Source organism: Ailuropoda melanoleuca, chromosome 20 (assembly GCF_002007445.2).
Source record: "Ailuropoda melanoleuca isolate Jingjing chromosome 20, ASM200744v2, whole genome shotgun sequence".
Classification (NCBI taxonomy): domain Eukaryota; kingdom Metazoa; phylum Chordata; class Mammalia; order Carnivora; family Ursidae; genus Ailuropoda; species Ailuropoda melanoleuca.
In genome coordinates, this window is record NC_048237.1 from 25,123,572 (window position 1) to 25,147,179 (window position 23,608).

Consider the following 23,608-nt stretch of genomic DNA (forward strand, 5'->3'; position numbering starts at 1 on the left):
TCCCCCCTCCCGGGCCCCCCCCCTCCCCGCTGGTGGTCCTCCTTCTCCTCCTCCTCCTTCTTCTTCAAAAATAGTAGCTATCCTAGTAGGTGTGAAGTGGTGTTCACTGTGGTTTTGATTTGTATTTCCCCAGGGACTAATGATGTTGACCATTTTTTCATATGCTTATTGGCCATTTGTATATCTTCTTTGGAGAAATGTCTATTCAAGTCCTTTCCCATTTTTAAAAATTGGGTTGTCTTTTTGTTGTTGAGTTATAGGAGTTCTTTACTTATTCTGGATATTAATCTCTTATCAGATATAGGCAGGGTTTTTTTTGTTCTAATGTTTTGGGTTGGCTGGTCTCATAGAATGAGTTAGGAAGTGTTGTTTTCATTTTTTTGCGGGGGGCGGGGAAGACTTTGAGAACGTTGGTATTAATATTCTGTAAATGTTTGGTATAATTCACCACTGAAGCCATCTGGTTCTGGGCTTGTCTTTGTTGGGAGATTTTTTGATTACTGACTGAATTATATAGGTTTATTCAGTTTTTCTGTTTCTTCATAAGCCATTTTTGATAGTGTCTTTACAGAAATAATTCTGTTTCATCTAGTTTATCCAATCTGTTGGCATAGTTTTTGTAGTATTCTCTTATAATCCTTTTAATTTCTGTCGTGTTGATAGTAACGTCCCCTCTGTCATTTCCAGTGTTAGCGCTTTGAGTCTTCTCTTCTTTTTTTGTCAACCTAGCCAAAGATTTGTGAAATTCATTGATCTTTTCAAAGAACCAACTTTTGGTTTGTTGTTTTTCTCTATTTTTCTATTCACTGTTTTGCTTATTTCCCTTTATTTTTCATTATTTCCTTCCTCTTGTCATATTTGGGTTTAGATTGTTCTTCTCTTTCTAGTTCCTTAATGTATACTGTTATGTTATTGATTTGAGATGTTTTTTTAAAAAAAATTATAGGCATTTGCAGCTATAAAATTTCCTCTGAGCACCACCTTCACTACATACCATAATTTTTGTTTTATTACATTTTCTTTGTGCTTATTTTATTTTTTTCATTTTTATTCATTTCTAGGTAACTTTTTAATTTCCCTCGTGATTTTTTCTCCACACATTGGTTGACAGTTGTTTTTGTTTTTCTTTCAGTACTTTGAAAATTTTTTTGCATTGCTTTTGGCCTCCATTTTTCTGGTGAGAAATTCACTCTCATTCCTGTTTTTGTTCCCCTGTATNTTTTTTTTTTTTTTTTTTTGTTTTTTTTTTTTTTTTTTTTTTTTTTTTTTTTTTTTTTTTTTTTTTTTTTTGCTCCTCATTGATTTGATTAAAATATTCCTACTTTTAGTTTCCTTTGTATTTTTCCTGCTTGGAGCGTGCTGAGCTTTTTGGTTTGGTGGGTTTACATCTTTCATCAATTTTAGGGAGCTCTTAGTAATTAACGAATATTTCTTCTACACGTTATTTTGTCTCTTCTCCTTCTGGGATTCCTGTTATATGACAGTGGACCATTTCATATTGCTCCACAGAGCTTGGGCTCCCTGGGTTTTGCCCCCCATCTCTTTTCTTTTCTTTGTTTTAATTTGGGTACTTTTTATTAGCCTTTGACCTATTTTCAAGTTCACTGGTCTTTCCCATTGCTATGTCCAGTCTCCTGTGAAGTCTATTTAATCAATTCTTTATTTCTGACATCTTTTTTTCCCATTTTTAGCATTTCCATTTAGCAGTTCTTTCTCATGGATCCATATCTCTGCTGAAATTGCTCTGTTCTTCCTCTGTGTCTACCTTTCACAAACTGGGTCTGTTAGCATCTTTATCATAGTTATTGTAGATGCCATGTCTGATAATTCCACTATCTAGGCCACTTTGGGGTTAGCTTTCATTGACCCCTCTTTTGATCATAGGTCACTTTTTTTTTTTGCCCTTTCATGTATCTTGTAATTTTTTCACCACATTCCAGATGTTCTGTATGAAAGAATAGTAAAGATTAGAAAAAGAATAATATTTATTTCCAGAAAAGGACATGTCCTTTCCGTTTTTCTCAGGCTGCTAGAGTGGTAGTTCAGTCAGTCTCATTTGGGTTGATTTGTGTTTGGGATTGTTGCAACTGTTGCAACTGTTGGACAATTGGCTTCAAATGTTTCGAGGCAAGATCATAACTTTCCTTTGCTAGGATCCCCTGTTAGAGCACTGCAGATTGTCTAAAGATGTTCAGCTATACTTCATATGTCCCCATCCTCAGAACTGTGGAAGATCTCTCCCTGTTTTATAGCCTCATTGGGAGGTCTTTGGGTCACCAGGGAGTTCTCTTTGCTCTCCATTCCCACCTTTTGCTTTCTGTACCTTGAGAGACCTTTTTCAGCCCTGCACCTCCTCCCTTGGGCTTTTGAGGGCAGCCATCCTGTGTGCTACAATGGCTTGGTATGTCCCTGAGCTATTTCCTTCAGATCTCCTGTCCTGGTCTCCAACTTTAGTGGATTAAAGCTCATATATTGCCTCAGAGATGTTTGCTTAGGTCCCTTCTGCTTCCACCTGTTGGTGACTGGCGGTGAGCCTTCTGTAGACTACATGAAGGACTTGTTGAGTGGATTCAAATTCCCACTGTGGCTGATTTTCTTAAGATTCTAATTTGCCATGCCAGCCTACAAGCGGCTGTTAAAATTTTGGGTGATTTCTTTTACGAACCCCATCTGTCCTGGATTCTTCCTCCTCTTGCAGTCATACCAAGAATGAAAGCTGCCATGCCTGGGTCTTGTCCCTCCTATCGAGAGTTCACCACCTTCTGGAATTAGTTCATATAGATTTCTTTGTTCCCTTCTCTCTTTTGATTTTTTTTTAAACTAGGTTTTTTTAGTTTATTTGGCTAGTTTAGGTTATCAGGGTGAGAGAGATGATCTCTTTCAACTTTCAATGAACAGACTGGAAATAGAATTCTAAAGTGTGTTCTTTTGTATTTGTTTTTCAGATTAATATATTTTGGTGGCTATGGGTGTAGGAGACACAATGAACTCCAAGACTGTTTTGATGTTCATGATGCATCTTGGGTAATCACTGTTTACATTTTCCTCTAATTTAGTATCACTTTAAAGTCTTTAGAAGTAATGAGTCCAGTCTTTCTCAGTTTAACTTGCCATAATTGACCCTATGAAAAAAATGTGTTTTCTCGTTTTTGGATTTAGATTCAATTGGAGGAGTTTCTCTCACCTTCTCTCACCTAGTGGTTTTAGCCTTCATGGCTACTAGGAGAGTAATTTCTTACTTTGTTAATCACTTACACCTGTTTCTGTTAGACAAGTAGAGATTTTAGCACAACTTGGAAAAACTTTGTTCATAGATAACCAGAATGGCTGCTGCTGAAATACACCTCCTTTTAGGTATGTCCGCAAGAACTGTTCATAGCTCAGGCTGACCTCTGTATGACAGTGAGTAAGCTGATAGTGGTATTACCTTTCCTACTTATTCTTACTGGGTAGAGAATATACTGTTACTAATGAAATAAGACATGATATAAAAATGAAACCTTTTAAAAGATAACTTTAAAAACCATTGATCCCAGCACCAACAAGCATAATAGCTCTTCAGTTTTACCTTTTACTAGCATATATTATTATTATACATTGTAATGTAAATCTGCATGTGCATTCCATGTATATCTTTTTGTATACAGGTATTTAAAAAGATCTCTGTGTGCTTCCATGGTTTTTGAGTTTTTAAGATAAAATATCTTTAAAGTTTTGTTACTAATACTCTGGTTTCTCTTCAAATCGTATAAATCTTCCGCCTTTTAAAGTTTTGTTACTTACAGTATTACTGATAATTCTCAGAAATATAAATTCCCATTATTTATATCTATATATTTTTACTCATTTTTTCTCTCCTAGTACAGTTAGGCTCAGAATCGTGCTCTGAGGTTTCTGGTGTACAAGTAGATTTCATTTATATTTTAAAATAAGTAAATCATTCAGTGTGTTTAACTTGTTTGACAAGTTCTGATAAAAATGAATGATGCATTTCTGGCATAGAACATAAACCTGACACAGAGCTAAGCTAAAGCAGTGATAGAGGATCTCAACAATCCAGAGATGCTTAATACAGTAGAACTGCTAAATGGCTGCCCTGCTGACAGTTTTGTCTCTTAGAAAACAAAGAAGAGAGTAAGCACGAGTTTGACCCGTAAGAACAAATTGCATGATTAAGTACAAGTGATTGGAGCTTTCTGGGAAAAGGAACCATGGTTCCCTAAGGTTCCTAATTGCAAAGATTAGGAATTCTGAGCATGTACTCTACGAACACAGAATGCGAAATATAAATGTCATTTTGTCCTCTGCAATTTTAAAAGAGACAATTCTTTGAGGGAATTGGAGATTATCAACAAGTAAAGATATGACTCACTGCAGGCAATGCTGTGAGAAGAAAAGTTGCCAGGTGGCGGCTGCTGCTGGTCCGGAGGCCACACTTTGTGAGCCGCTGGCGTTTGTATTAGCCTTATGACCATGGTAACATGTGCCTCTATTTTTATAATGGTGTCTATTATTTCACCAGCAAATATGCAATGAAATTTATTACAATAACCTAAAGATTATAAAAGCTTTGAAATATTTTAAAAATTCCTGTTTTAGGAAGAACAGATATTCTGGGGATGGCATAATGATGTTCATGTATTTGATACAAAGACACAGAATTGGTTTCAACCAGAAATTAAAGTAAGTATTGTAAAAAGTTACCTTTGTATTTATATATTCATTGATACTTTAAAAGAATATTTTTTGCTAAGTTATTTGGATTTTAGCAATTGAGTTTATAATCATATAATCCCTTGAGTACCATCACTAATACTCCTTTTTTTAATCACCTGTTTTTCTCCAGGTTAGCTAAAGTTTTCTAGAAAAATCTTCCAAAGCAGGTACCATCATCATTCTTTACCCACAAGTGTGTTGTCCTGATTTAATGATGGCACTTTTAAAATGTCCTGTTAGGGCATCTGGGTGGCTCAGTCGGTTAAGCGTCTGCCTTTGGCTCAGGTCATGATCTCGGGTCCTGGGGTAAAGTCCCTACTCAGCAGGGAGTCTGCTTCTCCCTCTGCCCCTCCCCCTACTTGTGCTCACTTGCTCTCTCTCTCAAAAATAAATAAAATCATTTTTTAAAAACATCCTTTTATAATCAAGTGAACAATTTTGAAAAGCCCATATTTCATAAACTCTTGAAATCTACATGCAATTAAACCATGACAAAAATACATTATTATTCTCTTTCATGTGCTGGTGAGCAAACCCAAATTCAAATTAGCTTAAGCCATAGTGAATTTTTACATAGACGGAAGGTATGGAGTGGCTCACACAGTGGAAGAGCTACGGGGACTAGGGCCTCAGGAGCTAGAGCAAGTTACTCAACACCGTCACCACATTGTCATCTCTTTGTCAGCTTCTCTCTGCTTCTCTTTGTATGCTAGCTTCATTCTGTCTATTGCAGACCAGCTGGCTCATTGAGGAGGGAATATGGTCCTGGCTATCCAAGCAGTCCTTTCTATTTGTACTGCATTCTTTCAAGGTCTACAAATTAGTCCTAGAAAAGGACTCTGGCCGTATTGGACAGGTTCCCACTCTTTACATTAGTTCCTTTTCCCAAGGGGATGATAGGCTAGGTTCACATCTCAGGCCTACCCTAGGGGAGCAGAGGATTGTGGGTGGTAAGTCACCAGAACTGTGCAGAATGGAGTGCTAAACAGGTGAAACCAAAACTGTCCACTAATATGCACAAATGACATACATCTGCTTGAATTCCAAGATTTATGTCTTTTGTTAATGAAATAAAAGCATTTCATCTCTGTGCAGGGAATTTTGTGTCAGCAAGCAGGGGCCGAGATACAGTGTTGAGGCCGGATCTACTGAAACTCATCCTAGATCTCTTTTGGGGATCTGTAGCCTCTATTTCTTTAGAGAAGAAGCAGGGGTCTGCAGCTGTTGCAGGCATATTCGTAGCATGTGCTCCTGTCAGGGCACTGGGCTGGCCCAGTCGGTGGAACGTGCGACTCTTGTTCTCGGGGTTGTGGGTTCAAGCTCCATATTGGGCTGGAGCCTACTGAAAAAAAAGGAGAATGCGCTTCTGAGGATGAGAGCTGAGGTAGCTTATAATTAGTTCCGTGGACTTCACGTCTTTCTTGGGCCCTTGCTTGCTCTTCTTACCTCAGTCTGTAGCCCTCTCCAACATTTGTACATACACTTGACCCTATTTTAGTTCATATTTACTAAGACTTTCACTGTAATTTCTAAGGTGATTTCTTCAAATAAGTTCTTCTATTGTTTGTATTTTGTCTGAAAGTTCTTCTGGCATGGCTGTAGGTGGATGTCTCTTCATTTTTTAGAGACATTCTTAAAGTACTTCATTATTCCCAAATATCAGCATCAAAAGACAAGGCAGCATGGTAGAATGTACCAGTTAATGGTGTCAAAGTTAAAAGAAATTGGATTTGCATTCTAATTCTGTCCTAAAAGAGCTGTGTACTTTAGATAAGCCATTTAGTGTGTCATCTATGAAATGGAAAGGTTGAAAGTGTTTTTCCTACATGGGATTTTTACCCTTTAAAAGCAATATATTAGTAATAGGGATCTTTGGGTTATTTTCAGTATTTCAAGCAACTTAATAAGCATTGTGCATTATTTAGGCAGTTAGACACACAGATGCCATTTCTTTGTTTTTGTTTGGAATTACATGAGCTCAGTTTATTCAGAAGCTTTAGGCTAATAAATGTGTTTGATAGAAATTTGATATTTATTTTATAATAAATGTATATATACATTCCAAAATTTCAGATCAGGAATGAGGTAATAATAAAGGTTGTGTTTTGCTGGAAAGGCCGGGAACCACATATCAAAAGATTCTCTCTCACTTATTTAAGTGTTAAATTGGTAATATCTGAATTATTTCTTACTGTGTTAGCTTCAGGACAGTCATTCAAGTAAGCCTGAAAAGTCTAGGAAGTTACGATATTGGCCATAGAGCTTAAATGTTCTGCGTGCACATTCAGGAGCCAGTGCACTGAAAATGTTGACAAAGTTCTTTCGGAACTTGGAATGAAATGCATACACTAAGGCACCCACCATGATGAACACATGTAAATTACGCAGAAATTTTTTCCTTTAAGTCTCATTCATTCATCTACTCATTATATTCTCTCTTTACCCACCAATCCAAAACTCTGGAGAAAAGATCTGCTACATTTAGTCAAAGTAAAGTATAGAAAAGTGTTATCAGTTAATGGCAAAAGTTTTAGTAAGTGATAAAGCACTGTTGGGCTTAAGGCAAGAGGGAAGTTCTCCTTGTGGAATTTGAGACACCAGGAGTTTGGGGGGCAGATGTAATGTTTTAGTCTCTGAGATCATCACTGGGAACTGCTCACTCATCATATGAACTCTGCGGGGGCTGGTATGGGGAGAGAGAGGGAAGGAGGCAGAAAGAGGGAGAGAATCTTTTTAATTTGATTTTTTTAAAGATTTTTATTTATTTATTTATTTGACAGAGAGAGAGAGAGCCAGCGAGAGAGGGAACACAAGCAGGGAGAGTGGGAGAGGAAGAAGCAGGCTCTCAGCAGAGGAGCCCGATGTGGGGCTCGATCCCAGAACACTGGGATCACGCCCTGAGCCGAAGGCAGATGCTTAACGACTGAGCCACCCAGGAGCCCCTTTAATTTGATTTTTAAATCTTTATATTCCAAGCTGAAATTTACATGAAATTTCATTTTGCTAAATAGTGTCAGGCATTTAAGAAAAACACTTTAAAAAGTAAAGATCAGGGTGAGTACATTTCATTCATTTTTTTTTTTTAAGATTTATTTATTGAGAGAAAGCGAGCGTGCACAGGAGCAAGGGGAGGGGCAGAGGGAGATGGGAATAGAGAATCTCAAGCGGACTCACCGTTGAGCGCCCACGGGAGGCAGGGTTTGATCTCATGACCCTGAGATCAGGACCTGGAAGGAAACCAGGAGTCAGACGCCCAACCGACTGGGCCACCTAGGCGCCCCTAAATTTCATTCTTGAAGAGCAGTGTTTGTCTATAATCATTATTATTTAGAATGAACTTATGCATTAAGGTTCTTATTGAATTACAGGGGTAATGGTGATTTGGTGGTCAGGTATTTCTCATACTGACCTTAGAGTTGTTTCAAGCCATGGCACTGTGTTTTCTCATCTCTGCTTGCAGGGTGGAGCTCCACCACAGCCGCGAGCCGCGCACACGTGTGCAGTTCTTGGAAATAAGGGCTATATCTTTGGCGGACGTGTTTTGGTTAGTGTTTTTAATGGAAATGGTATTTTTATGTGTGATTCTTCTTACAAAAATTATTTTCTGATTCTGGGGAACAACTGACTATTCAAATTATCTAGATATTAAAATGCTGTTCAGTAATAACTTTTATTTATTTTTCATCCCCTAAACAGTCTATCCATGAGTCATGACAGATGATTTATAAGTCATATTTTAATGAGGAGAATCCTTCACTTCAGTGCATAACCAGAAAAGTTTAATTTCTAAACATCTAAATCCTGTTAGTTCAAACCCATTTCTTCCTTTCCCCCTTGACTAATTGGGTAGCTCTATATTAATTTTAGAACGCTTAGCATTGTTTCCCGATATATAAACTTCTGATGTTAAGTAAAATGGAGATGGTCTATTTTGAATCTGAACTAATTTTAAAACCAAAATTTTACCCCATGACAGATGTAAAACACAGACTAATTTAACACACTTCTATTTTAGCAAACTAGGATGAATGATCTGCACTGTCTGAACTTAGATGCCTGGACTTGGTCTGGAAGGTAAGTTTGAGATTTAAGTATTTTTTAATTGAAAGGCGTGTGTGTGTGCGCCTTTGGGACCAAAATCCAAATTTGAGTGTCTATAACTGAATTAGTATCTTTTTCCTTCAGATTATATGAAGGAAATGTATATCCCTAAGGAAGGAATATACAGATTTAAATGCAGAGTTTATTCTTTAATTAAACTAAATAAAAGGAGAATGCTAGCAATTGAAAATTGATTATGTAGGGGCGCCTGGGTGGCACAGCGGTTAAGCATCTGCCTTCGGCTCAGGGCGTGATCCCGGCGTTATGGGAGAGCCCCACATCAGGCTCCTCTGCTGGGAGCCTGCTTCTTCCTCTCCCACTCCCCCTGCTTGTGTTCCCTGTCTCGCTGACTGTCTCTGTCTCTGTCAAATAAATAAATAAAATCTTTAAAAAAAAAAAAAAGAAAAAAAAGAAAATTGATTATGTAAAAGTACTGGTTTTGTACTAAGTATTTTTTTTTAAAGATTTTATTTATTTATTCAACAGAGATAGAGACAGCCAGTGAGAGAGGGAACACAAGCAGGGGGAGTGGGAGAGGAAGAAGCAGGCTCATAGCGGAGGAGCCTGATGTGGGGCTCGATCCCATAACGCTGGGATCACGCCCTGAGCCGAAGGCAGATGCTTAACTACTGTGCCACCCAGGCGCCCCTGTACTAAGTATTCTTGAGAACTGGTCAGTAGAAGAAATGAAGGAACAGTTTATTGGGGTCATCACAAATAAACAGATAATGGAGTAGGTAAAAGTCAGATTTTAATTGTGGTTCAAAATACATATTTAACAATAGAATAAATCTATTTAGCTATCACTTCAGCTGTTCGGGTAATGAGATGGGATCAGAGCTATATATTATTCCAAAATAGAAATACTATTAAAAATGAAACTGTGAAACTGCCAAAAAAAAATGTAGCAGATTGTCTTTAAAATCTTCGTGTGGAGACAGTTTTTCTAAAGATGATCTGAACCCGGCACCTTGGGAGGCTTAGTTGGTTGGGTGTCTGCCTTCCAGTTGTGATCCTGGGTCCTGGGATCAAGCCCTGCGGTGGGCTCCCTGCTCAGCGGGGAGCCTGCTTCTCCCCTCCTCCTCTTGTGCTCTCTCTCTCAAATAAATAAACAAAATCTGTATTTGTGTTATATGGGGTTTTTTTTAAAGATTTTATTTATTTGAGAGAGAGAGCAAGAGAGAGCATGAACAGTGGGGAGGAGCAGAGGGAGAGGGAGAAGCAGACCCCCCACTTAACAGGGAGCCCGACGTGGGGCTCGATCCCAGGACCCCAAGATCATGACCTGGGCCGAAGGCAAATGCTTAACTGACTGAGCCACCCAGGCGCCCTCAAATAAATTAATTAATAAAATCTTAAAAAAAAGAAAAGAAAAGAAAACTATATCAGAGTTAAAAGGCAAATTGGAGGGGCGCCTGGGTGGCACAGCGGTTAAGCGTCTGCCTTCGGCTCAGGGCGTGATCCCGGCGTTATGGGATCGAGCCCCACATCAGGCTCCTCTGCTGTGAGCCTGCTTCTTCCTCTCCCACTCCCCCTGCTTGTGTTCCCTCTCTCGCTGGCTGTCTCTATCTCTGTCGAATAAATAANAAAAAAAAAAAAAAAAATTTAAAAAAAAAAAAAAAAAAAAAAAAAAAAAAGGCAAATTGGAAAATGCAAACAAAAAACAAGCTAGAAGTCATATTTGCAGTATTTTTTAAAAGATTTTATTTATTTATTGGCGAGAAAGAGCACGAGCAGGGAGAGGGGCAGAGACAGGAGAAGCAAGCTCCCCGCTGAGCAGGGAGCCCAATGCTTGGCTGGATCCCAGGACCCTGAGATCAGCACCTGAGCTAAAAGCAGACGCATAACCAACTGAGGCACCTGGGTGCCCTGCGCTATTTTTTTTATTAATTATTTTATTTTTTTTTTTTTAGATTTTATTTATTTATTTGACAGAGATAGAGACAGCCAGCGAGAGAGGGAACAGGGAGAGTGGGAGAGGAAGAAGCAGGCTCACAGCAGAGGAGCCCGATGTGGGGCTCGATCCCACAACGCCGGGATCATGCCCTGAGCCGAAGGCAGACGCTTAACCGCTGTGCCACCCAGGCGCCCCATTTTTTATTAATTATTAAAAAAATTTTTTTTATTATGTTCAGTTAGCCACTGTCCACAGGAAATTAGAAAATCCATAAGAGAAAGACAAATAATCCAACAGAAAAGTGGACAAAGAACATAAATGACTAACTCATTGGAAAAATACAAATGGGCAAAATTATTTTATTTTTAAAAAGATTTTGTTTATTTATTTGAGAGAGAGAGAGAGAGCATGAGTAGGGGGAGGGGCAAGCAGACTCCCCACTGAGCAGGGAGCCTAACACAGGGCTTGGTCCCAGGACTCTGAGACCATGACCCCAGCCAAAGGCAGACTCTTTTTTTTTTTTTAATTTTTAATTTTTTTTATTTTTTAAATTTTTTAAAATTTTTTATTTTTTTAATTTTAATTTTTTTTATTATATTATGTTAGTCACCATACAGTACATCCCCGGTTTCCGATGTAAAGTTCGATGATTCATTAGTTGCGTATAACACCCAGTGCACCACGTAATTCGTGCCCTCCTTGCTACCCATCACCAGTCAAAAACAGACTCTTAACCAACTGAGCCACCCAGGCGCCCCCCAAAACTATTTTAAAAAGATGTTCAACCTTATATACAAAGAAATGGAACTAAAAATAACAGTTTTTTTTTAAGATTTTCTTTATTTATTTGAGAGAGAGAGCATGAGCAGAGGAAGGGGACAGGGGAGAGGCAGGATCCCCGCTGAGCAGGGAACCAGATGCAGGACTCAGTCCTAGGATCCTGGGATCATGACCTGAGCCGAAGGCAGATGCCCAACTGACTGAGCCACTCAGCACCCCTAAAAATAATAATTTTCACTTATCAGATAAAAATAATTACAAATAACCAGTGTGTGCTAGGTTATAACAACACAATTAGTGGGAGTATAAATTGGTACAGTTTTTCTGGAAGGTAGTTTGGCAATATGTTAAAAATGTAAAAGGGGGCGGGGCAATATGTTTAAAATGTAAAATAAAATAAGGAGATACAAGCCAGGGCTGCCTGGTTGGATAAGCATCTGCCTTAGGTTTAGGTCATGATCTTGGAGTCCTGGGATTGATCTGGGGGATGTTGGGCTCTCTGCTCTGCGGTGAGCCTGCTTCTCCCTCTCCCTCTGCCTGCTGCTCCCCCTGCTTGTGCTATGAATAAAATCTTTAAAAAAAGAAAATAAAACGTAAAATGGAATTTCTACTTTGATCCAGAATTTCTCCAAAGGCAATAATTGGGCACGCGCACGTGTGCATGTGCACTTGTATCACAACATTATTATGAAAGCAAGAACTGGAGGTCAACCCCCATGTTCACAAGTGGGGATTGTTTAAATCACGGATACGTTTGCCCAGCGGGTTACTATGCTTCCATTACCAAAAGAAGTTGTACTTACAGAAATATTCTACAACATATTAGTTGAACGAAAAGGTTATAGAACAGACTATATGATCCCATTTATGTTTTTTAATAAATATGCGTATATGTATGTTAAAACCTAGAAAGATATATACCAAATTATTATTATTTCTTATACGGGAAGATAGGATTATAAGAGAACTCTCCTTTTTAAAAATACTTTTGTGAAAAAAATACTTTTGTGGTTGTTGAACATTTTGTAACCAAAATGATTCTCACAGCCAACACAAGCCATAAAAATATTTCCATTTTGGAAAAAATAATTATATCTTCCACAAATGGCCCATATTATTCTGGAACATTCCAGAATGTTGGAGAATGGTATCTTCTCACCTCTTAAACTTTTGTACTTATGTTTTTATTTTTTTAAGAATAGAACAGTATTTCTTTGAAATCTTTAGAGGTTTATCCTGGATCTGGAATGACTTGCATACTTTTTTTTTTTAAGATTTTATTTATTCATTTGAGAGAGTGAGAGAGAAGGAGGGAGAGAAGCATCAGTGGGGAGGTACAGAGGGAGAGGGGGAGAGAGAGAGAGAAGCAGACTGTGCTGAGCAGGAAGCCCGATGCTTCTATTGATATGATCATTTGATTTTTCTTTAGCCCATTGATATGGTGGGTTCCGTTAGCTGCTTTGTGAATGTTGAACAGCCTTGCATACTGGGGATAAGTCTTACTTGGTCATGGTGTATAATTCTTTTAATTTTTTGGATTTCATTTACTAATATTTTGGTGAGGATTTTTGCATCTATGTTCATGAGCAATATTGGTCTGTCATTTTCTTGTGATGTCTTTGGTTTTTTTGTTTTGTTTTTGTTTTTTAGATTTTATTTATTTGAGAGAGAGAGAGTAAGAGAGAGAGTGAGCACAAGGCAGGGCTGGAAGGAGAGGCAGAGGGAGAAGCCGACTTCCCGCTGAGCAGGGAGCCCAATGCAGGGCTCGGTCCCAGGACCCTGGGATCATGGCCTGAGCCGAAGGCGGACACTTAACCAACTGAGCCACCCAGGCCTACTTTTATTTTTATTTTTATTTATTTATTTTAAAGATTTTATTCATTTATTTGACAGAGACAGAGAGAGTGCGAGCATGAGGGGGCGGGGAGCAGAGGGAGAGGGAGAAGCAGACTCCCCGCTGAGCAGAGACCCGGACATGGGGCTCTATCCTGGGACTCCAGGATCATGACCTGAGCCCCAGGCAGATGCTTATCACCGACTGAGCCACCCAGGCGCCCCTGCATGCTTTTATTTTGAAGCTAGAGTAGCTGGCATTTTCAGGTAAAGAAGCTTTGGGAAATTGTACAGCAAGTAAACCAAAGTAAAAACAACACCCAAATCCCATGATATACTTGAGGAAATCAGTTGAAAATACAAAATCAAACATGGGCCAACAGTAAAAAGTTACAGACATGAAAACAGTTATGTTGCAAAACTGAAGAAGTTATATGGCTTAAACAACAAGAATGCTCTGAGGCATGCACTGGGAATTGACTGTGATTGTCACTCTGTGCTCTGTGACCAGGTGGAATAGAGCTAAATGGAAAGATTGCTTAAATTCATCTAAGCATTTAAGAATGTTTTTAAAATCTTCATCTTAATGCAGGTGGAGATAGTAAAATCAACTTCTTTTAAAAGCAGTGAAGGCAGTTTTTTACTTTAATCTGAGGTGATTGGAAACCTTTTATTCTGACTAACACCATAACTAGATTTTTGTATTTTTCCCCTGGCCACAGGATTCCTGTTAACGGAGAAAACCCCAAACATCGGTCGTGGCATACTTTAACACCAATAGCTGATGATAAACTTTTTCTGTTTGGTGGACTAAGTGCAGACAATATTCCATTAAGTAAGTCAATTAAAGCTTAGCCTACAATTATTATCTCCTTCTTTTTTCTTAACTGTATTTGATACGTAAGGTGTCTCTCTTTTTTCGTTTTTTAATTTTCTGGTTCACCTTTATCCCCAACTGTATGCTTGCATTAAGAATTAGAAGACCCCTTTGCTTTAGTACCTTTGGCTTTCCACGTTCTCCTGTTTCCTAGGTGTATAGAAAAGGAAGGGTGGTTGAACCTAGATGAATTAAAGCCCCTTTCAACTATAATATTCTGTGATTCTGTGCCTTCCTGATTTTTGATCCAGATACTTAACACTGTAGGCTGGAATGGAGATTAGAAGAACAGTCTTCCCCAGAAGGCTCTGGAAATATAAGGTGGGAAGGCCAGTTCCCTCTCTTTTTGTTCCAGAACTATAAAGGAAAGTGCTTCGCCAGAATCTTTAAACTCCTGTCACTGCTGATTCCAGTGGCTATGGTTTTGTAATACGGGTTTGTTTGTTCCAGCAGTAAAATGGTGGCATCAGGATAGACAAAGGGCTAAGAGTATCAACTTCTTAGTTTGATATGTTAGACGTTTTGTGTTTTCTTAAGAAGTTTTCCATGACTGGAAGGGTTTCCATAGGAAAGCTCATTTCAACAATCCCGTGTAGGATCTGGAAACAACCCGTTTTTCTTCGACACCAGTTTACTGAGCGTCAGCTGCGCACGTGGCAGTCGGCTGGCAGCTAACAGGCTCCAGAGGCTGGTCCGAGGACAGGCCTTTCTAGCAGGGGGCGCTGCTTACTGCAGATGATTATGCTCCGCCCGTTTGAAGGTTTTTACTGAAAAGAGATTTGGAGCCTAATAAAAAACTAACGTCTCTTTGTTTCAGTAGGGGCTGTTCAATATCGTGTCTTTTTGAGCTCTAATGTTTTTCATTCCTATTTGCTGTTTTTGGTCATTGACACGTGGGGAAATCCATGTCCTAACTCTCAGTCCAGTCAGCGGCCTCCTACACAGTCAGCTTAACTTCTGGGTATCATAGACACCAAGAATTATTTTACTTTTGTTGACTATGATAATGGCATTGTGGTGACGAGATAACGGCATTGTGGGTCTGTAAACAATGTATTTTTTAAAGCGATGTTTACTGAAGTAAACATGGGAAAGATGACGAGATCTAGGATTTGCTTTAGAGTAATTGAGCCACGAGAATAACAAAAAAAAGATAAATGGAGCACATGTGACAAAATCTTGATAAGTTGTTGAATCTGGGGTATGTGAGGGTTCATTGTCATGGTTACTTTACCTTTGTATATCTCTGAAAATTTTTGTGAGAAAATATGCAAACACACAAAAGATAGTTACATAAATGTAGCATGATAAATTTGGGGAAAAAATTTAAACTTCATCCCAAAGACCTAATCTTTAATTTCTGAACTGTCATCATTGCAGGTGATGGTTGGATTTATAATGTCATAACAAATGGTTGGAAACAACTTACGCACTTACCTAAAACAAGGCCCAGGTAAGTCTAGAAGTTAATGAATAGTAAGATAGTTAGGAATTTCTGAAGTATTAAACTATAGCACTGATTTTGTAGTGTTTGCCTTTAAAATCGTAAATCATCCAGAAAGATATTTCAAATAAGCTTGATGTTACCTAAGTAATTTAATTATTATTTTAGTTATGTCTAATTGTTAGAAATGGTTTATTCTGTTTTTAGCCACATTTGCATATTAGAAAATGTTACTTTTTTAGGTAAATGTGTATCTTCCTTGGTAATATGAAAAAATAAAGAAATTGAAAGTATCATATAATGTTAATATTTTTAATCTGTAGACAAGAATGGGGTTGGCTTTAGTAGTTATTTGTTTTTGGAAGAGGTTTTTTGCAATTTAATGAGAAAATTACTTTTATGCTGATCAAATAGATGGCAGATTATTATTTTAATTAATGGATATATTCATTAATATGAATTTTTTGAAAAAGAAACATGTTAGTTATTTGTCGTATATTATAGAGTAAAAGTTGTAGAAGGAATATATTATTAGACTACAGTTGATTCTTGAACAACACGAGTGTGAATTGTATGGATCCACTTATTACATGGATTTTTTTAATAAACACAGTACTATAAATGTATTTTCCATGAGTTTCTTAATATTTTCTTTTTTAAAATGTGAGTATAGTTGACACACGTTAGCTTCAGGTGTACAACATGGGGATTCAACAACCGTATACATTAACCTATGCTCGCCACAATTGTAGGTACCATCTGTCAGCAGACAGCGCTCCTACAGTGCCATTGACTGTATTCCTGTGCTGGGCCTTTTATTCCCATGACTTGTTCATTCATAACTGGAAGCCTGTATCTCCCACTCCCCTTCACCATTTTGCCCGCCCCCCCCCACTTCCTTTTCCTCTGTCAATCATGTTTGTTCTCTGTATTCATAGATCTGATTTTGCTTTTTATTTATTTGTTTTGTTTTTATAAACATTTTCTCTAGCTTACTTTGTTATAAGAATACAGTACGTGATACATACACAAAATATGTATTAATTGACTTCATGCTATTGGTAAGGCTTCTGGCCAATAGTAGGCTATTAGTACTTAAGTTTTGAGGAGCCAGAAATCATATGTTGATGTTCAACTCTGGGGGGTATCAGTGCCCCAACCCCTGCGTTGTTCAGGGGTCAACTGTACAAAGAAAACCACATTAGTATTGTAATTCTTTTTTTTTCTAATTTGAGAGAGTAGTATAATAAAAATATATTCATAGGAAATTCAGAGTCAACATGTTATATCATTACCATTAGTAATAGATTTTACTTTTTCATACCGTGTATTTCAGAATTTTTTTTTGCTATAGATTATGTGTGCAAGTATGAAGTCGACTTACTGGTATGCATTTCAGAAGTTTAATAAGTGGCAATTAAGTAACTTGCTTGAGGAAAAGGCCTGAAAAATTTTGTATATATTTCAGTATCTATATTAATATCCATAAAACTTTTAGAGTTCATCATAATTACATATGTGATTCTTATATTTGCATGTGTAAAAATTCATTGGAATGTATTATTTTAGCAATTACAATCTTTTGAAATGCGTTTTTTAATTTAGAGAGTTTTATATAAAGATCTGGGAGCCTCGCGTTCTAGTCCTCGCTCAGCTAGTACTTAGCTTTTTGGCTTTGGGAAAGTCGCGTAAAGAAACTGAGCATTAATTTCTTCATCCCATGAAATGAGGGAGTTGGACTAGGGAAGCTCTCAGTTCTCTTCCAGTTGTTTGATTGTACGAATGCATTAATTTTGGACCAAAGTGGTAGTAAGAATATGTTTAATTTTTAAATTGCTCCTATTTTGTAATTCAATCCTTAATAAGTAATTAGAACAACACAACTATTATTAATAATAATATTAGTTAGATCTGAGCTATGTAAAGAGATTTCTTTCAATTCAGCTGATGTGTCATGTAAATAATATGCTTTATTAGAATGTTTAGGTGATAAGTTTAGAGCAGCTGTGAGAGGACATAAACTATCAGTCTATAGACAAAACATCAGGTTGCAAGCTAGATGTCACCAAAATCAAGGCAGGAAAGGCTTTCCAGTGTTCTTCGATGATGAAGTCCAGGCCAGAGTTCCCCTAAGGCAGATAAGACAGAGGCAGATCTATCTTCAGGTATGAGGTGAGGAGGAGAACAGGTGGGATACAGTTTAGTGTAAGGAGAACATATATATGTGTATGTATACTAACTTTTTATGAGTGAGAATGTACTTAACATCTAAATACATGTTGTGCAGTATGTTTCAAGTTATAAATTGAAATGTAAATGGCCCAATTCTCCTCTTGTAATCCACAGCAGGGTTTCACCACCCCGGCACTATCGACATTTTGGCCAAATTATTCTTTGTTATTAGGGATGTCCTGTGCACTGGTGGACGTTTAGCAGTGACTTTGGCCTTCACCCACTAGAGGCCAGTAGTACTGCCCCCCACACACACACCTGGAGTTGTGACAATCAAAAATATTTCAGATATTGTCAAATGTCCTCTGGGGGCAAAATCGGCCCTGGTTGAAAACCACCATTTTTCAGCGTAGCGCTCTCTTCTCCAGGTCTCACCTCAGAGCAAGGCTTGGTTGAAAGGCCATCTATCTGGCCCTAATTGCCTGTATAAGTGGCTGTCAGCAAGGACCCTTTTTTTACTGTGTCTGTAAAAGAAGTCCAACAAAGTGTTGACTTACAGAGCCTCACGTACTTCCTGTTGGATCCCATGACTGTTGCCAGGTTACACACGGCCTTCTCTCCTGGAAATGAAACACTCTTTGTATTCCATTTCCTTTATCCGATCCCCCGCCCCAAGCCCACACCATAATCTGGGTGTCGGTGAAGACTTAGTATCAATTTATGTTCTAACATATAAGTTGGAGAATTGGACAGAGTATTTCCTAAACAAAATCTCTTATGACTCAGTTCCATCCTGGGTCCCGAGTGCAACTGTCATTGAATGTGTGAGTGATCGTTTGAGGAAAGTACTTGATGTGACAAATTGTGCATGATCCTACTGTTTGCATTTGTGGGCGTCAAGTGGAAAGGGTAAATGTACTAAAAATAAGTTATGTGGTAATAAAATAAGTGAAAATGTGTAATTGGGTGTCTGTTGCTTCAGCAATTTGGGTGCTTCAGCAATAGGATGACTTTCCTTAATAGGAAAGTCATCCAAATTCCCTCAGAGTCAAAGCTAATGACTTTGTAAAATTCTTAATTTATCTGCTAAAATTGAGAACTTTACATGTACTTTTTTTCCCTGAGAGAGCTCCCGGAAATATTGAAGTTTATCCAACATAAGATTATGTTTAGCGTGAACTTGGAGATGACTCTGAGCTATGAGACCATTTCCAAAAGAACTTCAGGTGCTCTACTCTTATGAAATAATTTATTTAATCATTGAATAAATTATGGTGGGTTTTTTGGTATTTGCTTTGTTAAGTACAGTTGTTGGGCGCCCACGCGATGCAGGGCACCCTATTTAGGCATTTTTAAGGAGAAGCATAAAATTAGATTTCCCAAGTTGCAGTGGTGGGCCGGTAAGGTGTTAACAACTGCTTTTAGGAAAAACAAAACAAAAAAGCCCTAATTTGTAGCATTTGCTGGTTCCACCATGGCCACCCTCAGGCTCCCACTGTGATGGCACTGAGCGGGGGTTTGGATAGAGACAGGCAGGATGGGTTTCACTGAGCCCATAAGCCACTTCCAGCACACCACTGACAAGTTTTGATCTAAGGACCCCACTTGCGGACCTTTAGAAGATCCGCACATCAAATAATCAAAGTAGCATATAGAACAGTTTATCTTCAAATGTAAGTCAGGAGAGTATAAAATCAGCACCTAAGTATGTTCAAAGGTGCTAACCAGGGAGGGTGACAGCCATATTGTTTGGGTATTTGGATACTTCCTGGGGATTTTGAACCTGTGTTTAAGGCCCTGAAAGAATAACTTATCATCTTAAGCATAAGAAATAGGGTGAGCAAAAGCCTACAGATAGATAAGCTTTTTTCTTAGGGGATGCAAATAAATGAACTTGGCTGGATAGAGGTTTCATTGCAGGGGAGGGGCCAAGAATTAAGAATTAAGGGAAAAAGAAGTAACTGTCGGTCACGCATATGAGGCTAAGAAAAGTGGCGCAGTTGCTTCCTGACCAGGACACGTCCGTGGTTAAAAACATTCAAACAACGTTACTTATCAGCGAAATGTAGCTGAGAGAGACTAGAGACAGAAAAACGAGGAACAGTTCTGGTATTCTGTGCCCAGATGATAAGTAGTGTGACAGTGTAAATGTGAAGGGATGGCCAAGTTGGGTTTTTCAGGTGGTAGGGAACAGAGAACAGGAGAGAAAAGTCAAAAATGATGAAAACAGTACATGGCAGATAGAATAAGAAAATTGGGAAAAGGGTCCATTTCAGCAATAAGATGATCCGTTCCTTTTTAATTAATTTTACTTCACTGATAATATCTGTGAGATAAAGAGGCTAGAAAAAGGTTGGGGGATATAAGAGAAAAGAGTTATTAGGGGTCATCTCCTTAAGTAACATGACTTAATGAGAGTCTAATGTTTTAGTGATTCTAGAGGAATCTTCAGAATCTCTTTTAGGACGTGCCAAAGGTTCAAGTTCAATCATGCCCATTTTGAAATAGATTAGATGTGAAGTGTGCAGTTTAAAGTTGTTTTATGTCACATACAGTTTCTTTCTTCATAGTATTTTACTTACAATTTTCAATTATAGGTTATGGCATACAGCCTGTTTGGGGAAAGAAAATGAAATAATGGTATTTGGTGGGAGCAAAGATGATTTACTTTCCTTGGATACAGTAAGAAAATTTCACATCTAAATATTTCCTCTGAGTAGTTTTGTTATTCAAACTAAATGGCTATTCAACAAAATTATTGATATTCCCGCATCGTAAAATATGGAAGAATATGAAATGTTACTCTATAGTGTGATTAATCTTCAGAACGAGTGGCTTTTGTGAAGTATTTCAGAATATTTTGAGTTTACAAATCAAAATAGGTCTATTACCCTCATTAGTCAAATTATTAAGAAAGGCTTTTAAAGGATGACTCTTCCTTTTCTCTTTGAGTCTCACCATAGTATGAGTGTTTATAATTTTATCACAAGTTATAACTGATATTTCATAAGAATATGTATGGTGTCTATGTACATGACCAGCTACAGTACTAAGTACCCATGGGATGTGCTACCGCACTTAATAACTAGAGCACCAGGGCTAGCTTCTCTCCTCAAGAGGAAAGTATCTCCAAATTTTTAAGTGTGTTTTCTTTTTACTTTATGTGTCTTTTGCCACTGCTTTACCCATTTTGTATTTAAGAGGAAAGCATTCCAATTTTAAAATTTGATAAAACTAAGGCCAAAGAAATAAATGAATAGCATTTGGAGAGTATTGTTCTTTCACCTCTTGCACCTTGGGAAATTCAGAGCAAGGTGGCCATGCTCATCCTGTGTTGTGACAGGACAGGAGCGCCCGATGGGTTGCTCTGGTTTGTGTGGGACATCTGGGAACAGCGAGGCTCTGAGTGGCAGAGACAGGGTGCACCGGCCAGAAGCCAGCCCCGTGGGCGCCAGCTCTCTCCCAGACGTCTTTGCAGACATAGTTATCTCCAGAGCTGTGCCTGCCGAGTGGCGAACCCTGAAACGAGCTGGCTTCTCTCCAGGAGATTCGGTTTACTTAATAGTTTTGAACCCTCCAGTTTAAACGTTACGTACATTGAAAGTTTTAGAACTTTCTTTGATGGAGAATTCAGTGCTTCAACGAAAGATTAAAACCATGACTTTGCATTTAATTAAAAAGCAAATTTTGTGGTTTGTCTTCTTTTTCCTGGCACTAGAAATTGGTAGGATACAGTTTCTTATTAAAACAGGAATTCTGATTAAAATCATGAGCATAAATTATGAAATTCTAAAGACTTATTTGAAAGGATTAGGGACATTTTCTGCTGATTCTTCCACATTAACTTTTAGATGAGAGAATCATTATTCAAAAAACCTTCTGGATCTGAGATTTCCAAATGAAGAATTCCCAGGGAATCCTGGGACCATTTGGAAAAGAGAGACAAGATAAAGAGATTTTAAAATAAGAGTCATTTGGAAAAGAAAAGTTCTGCTTAAAAACAAAAAAGCTTGAAAATCACTACTTTTCTCATTTTGAACTCACTGTTCTATAAGAAAAACATGTATCTGAGTTTTAAATTTGCAATTTTAAAGGTTGTGGTTAGGTAAAAATTTGGTCACTGAGAAATGGTAGCAACGTACCGAAAGTTTGTGTGGCTAGCAGGTGTGTGTGTGTGTGTGTGTGTGTGTGTGTGTGTGTGTGAATGACTAGAGGGAGAGAGATTTATTTGCTGCTGTACATAATTTCTTTTACATTTACAAAATAAAAATATTAAATTATTAATACATTTTTATTCTTTTAAACACCGTGATAATTCTTTTTTTATGTTGATTAGGGCCACTGTAATGATTTATTGATCTTTCAAACACAGCCTTATTCACTACTCAGGTAAGTAAATTCATTATGTATATATATGCTATATACATATATACATATATATGTATATATATAAAGGAGGATGAAAGAAATGATCATATCTTAATAGCATATATAATCATTTCTTTCATCTTCCTTTTTGGGAAGTGTGATAACTTTTCAAGTAGTTTATGATCTGAATTTAAGAAAATGTTTACATCTTCCTAAAAGTATAATCAAATTTGTAATAGTGAACCATACACCAATGTGATTTTTAAGAATTAAAATATACATGGGCGCCTGGGTGGCTCAGTTGTTAAGCGTCTGCCTTTGGCTCAGGGCATGATCCCGGTGTTCTGGGATCGAGCCCCACATCAGGCTCCTCCACTGGAAGCCTGCTTCTTCCTCTCCCACTCCCCCTGCTTGTGTTCCCTCTCTCGCTGGCTGTCTCTCTCTGTCAAATGAAGAAATAAGATCTTAAAAAAAAAAAAAAGAATTAAAATATACAGTACAATCATATTTTTATTTTGTGCATAAAATTGCATCTGGTTCATATGGAAACATTAAACATACTGTATTTCCTTGATTTGAGGCCTGAAATATTTCATATTTTAACTTTTCCGAAATTAGAGTGTGTCTGATAATAGACACACATATGTATGCATATAATTTAGTAGAATTTCTCTCTTTTTTTTTTTAACACCAAAGCTGTTATTAAATTGGTGGCGTGACTTAGAGTGTCTTAGCTCCTACGCCCTTGCTTTAAAGGAATATATACAAGGTTTAGTGGAAGACTGTGGAAGAAATCCCCGTTTCTGCCTGTGAGGGTCAGGAGGAAGGATTTGAGTGAAGTAGGATTTGCCCAGTGACCAAGTGTGGGTTTTTTTTTTTTTTAAGATTTTATTTATTTATTTGAGAGGGAGAGAGAGTGAAAGAGAAAGAGACAGAGAAAGAAAGCATGAGTAGGGGGAGGGAGAAGGAGAAGCAGACTCCCTGCTGAGCAGGGATCCCAATGCAGGACTTGATCGCAGCACCCTGGGATCATGACCTGAGCAGAAGGCAGGCACTTAACCGAGCCGTCCAGGTGCCCCCCAAGTGTTGTTTCTTATGCCGGGGAAGAACATGGGTGAAGGCATGTGAGAGAGAAGCTGACTTGCCAGCTGTAACTTCCAGACATTCTACAACTTGAACCATTTGAAAACCACTGCACCAGCTCTAACTGGACCATCCTAACGTCTTTCTTAACTGCTCCTTCTGTTATTGCAAAGGTTCCTTCTGTTACCGCATGTTAGGAACTTCAAAAAGTATTGAGGCTGGTGTTCCATGCCCACTTGTTATGATTTAATTGGTATGGGGCATGGCCTGAACTTAAGAATTTTTGGAAAACCCCAACGTAATTCTAATGTGCAGGCAGAGTTTGGAAATTGCTGAT

The 23,608-nt window shown here is 38.0% G+C and overlaps 1 protein-coding gene across 4 annotated transcripts in view; it reads left to right on the plus strand.

The window, feature by feature from the left end:
* Positions 1 to 23,608, plus strand: part of KLHDC1 (kelch domain containing 1) — a 49,175-nt gene that overhangs the window by 19,804 nt on the left and 5,763 nt on the right. For 3 of the 4 annotated variants that reach the window (XM_034648550.1, XM_034648552.1, XM_011228414.3), the window contains 8 exons: positions 2,946 to 3,024; positions 4,600 to 4,683; positions 8,177 to 8,260; positions 8,732 to 8,790; positions 14,050 to 14,162; positions 15,585 to 15,657; positions 20,418 to 20,502; positions 22,157 to 22,209. In XM_034648550.1, the coding sequence (XP_034504441.1) occupies positions 2,946 to 3,024; positions 4,600 to 4,683; positions 8,177 to 8,260; positions 8,732 to 8,790; positions 14,050 to 14,162; positions 15,585 to 15,657; positions 20,418 to 20,502; positions 22,157 to 22,209 (630 nt within the window). The remainder of the gene's footprint in view (positions 1 to 2,945; positions 3,025 to 4,599; positions 4,684 to 8,176; positions 8,261 to 8,731; positions 8,791 to 14,049; positions 14,163 to 15,584; positions 15,658 to 20,417; positions 20,503 to 22,156; positions 22,210 to 23,608) is intronic. The other variant, XM_034648551.1, reaches the window with a different exon arrangement.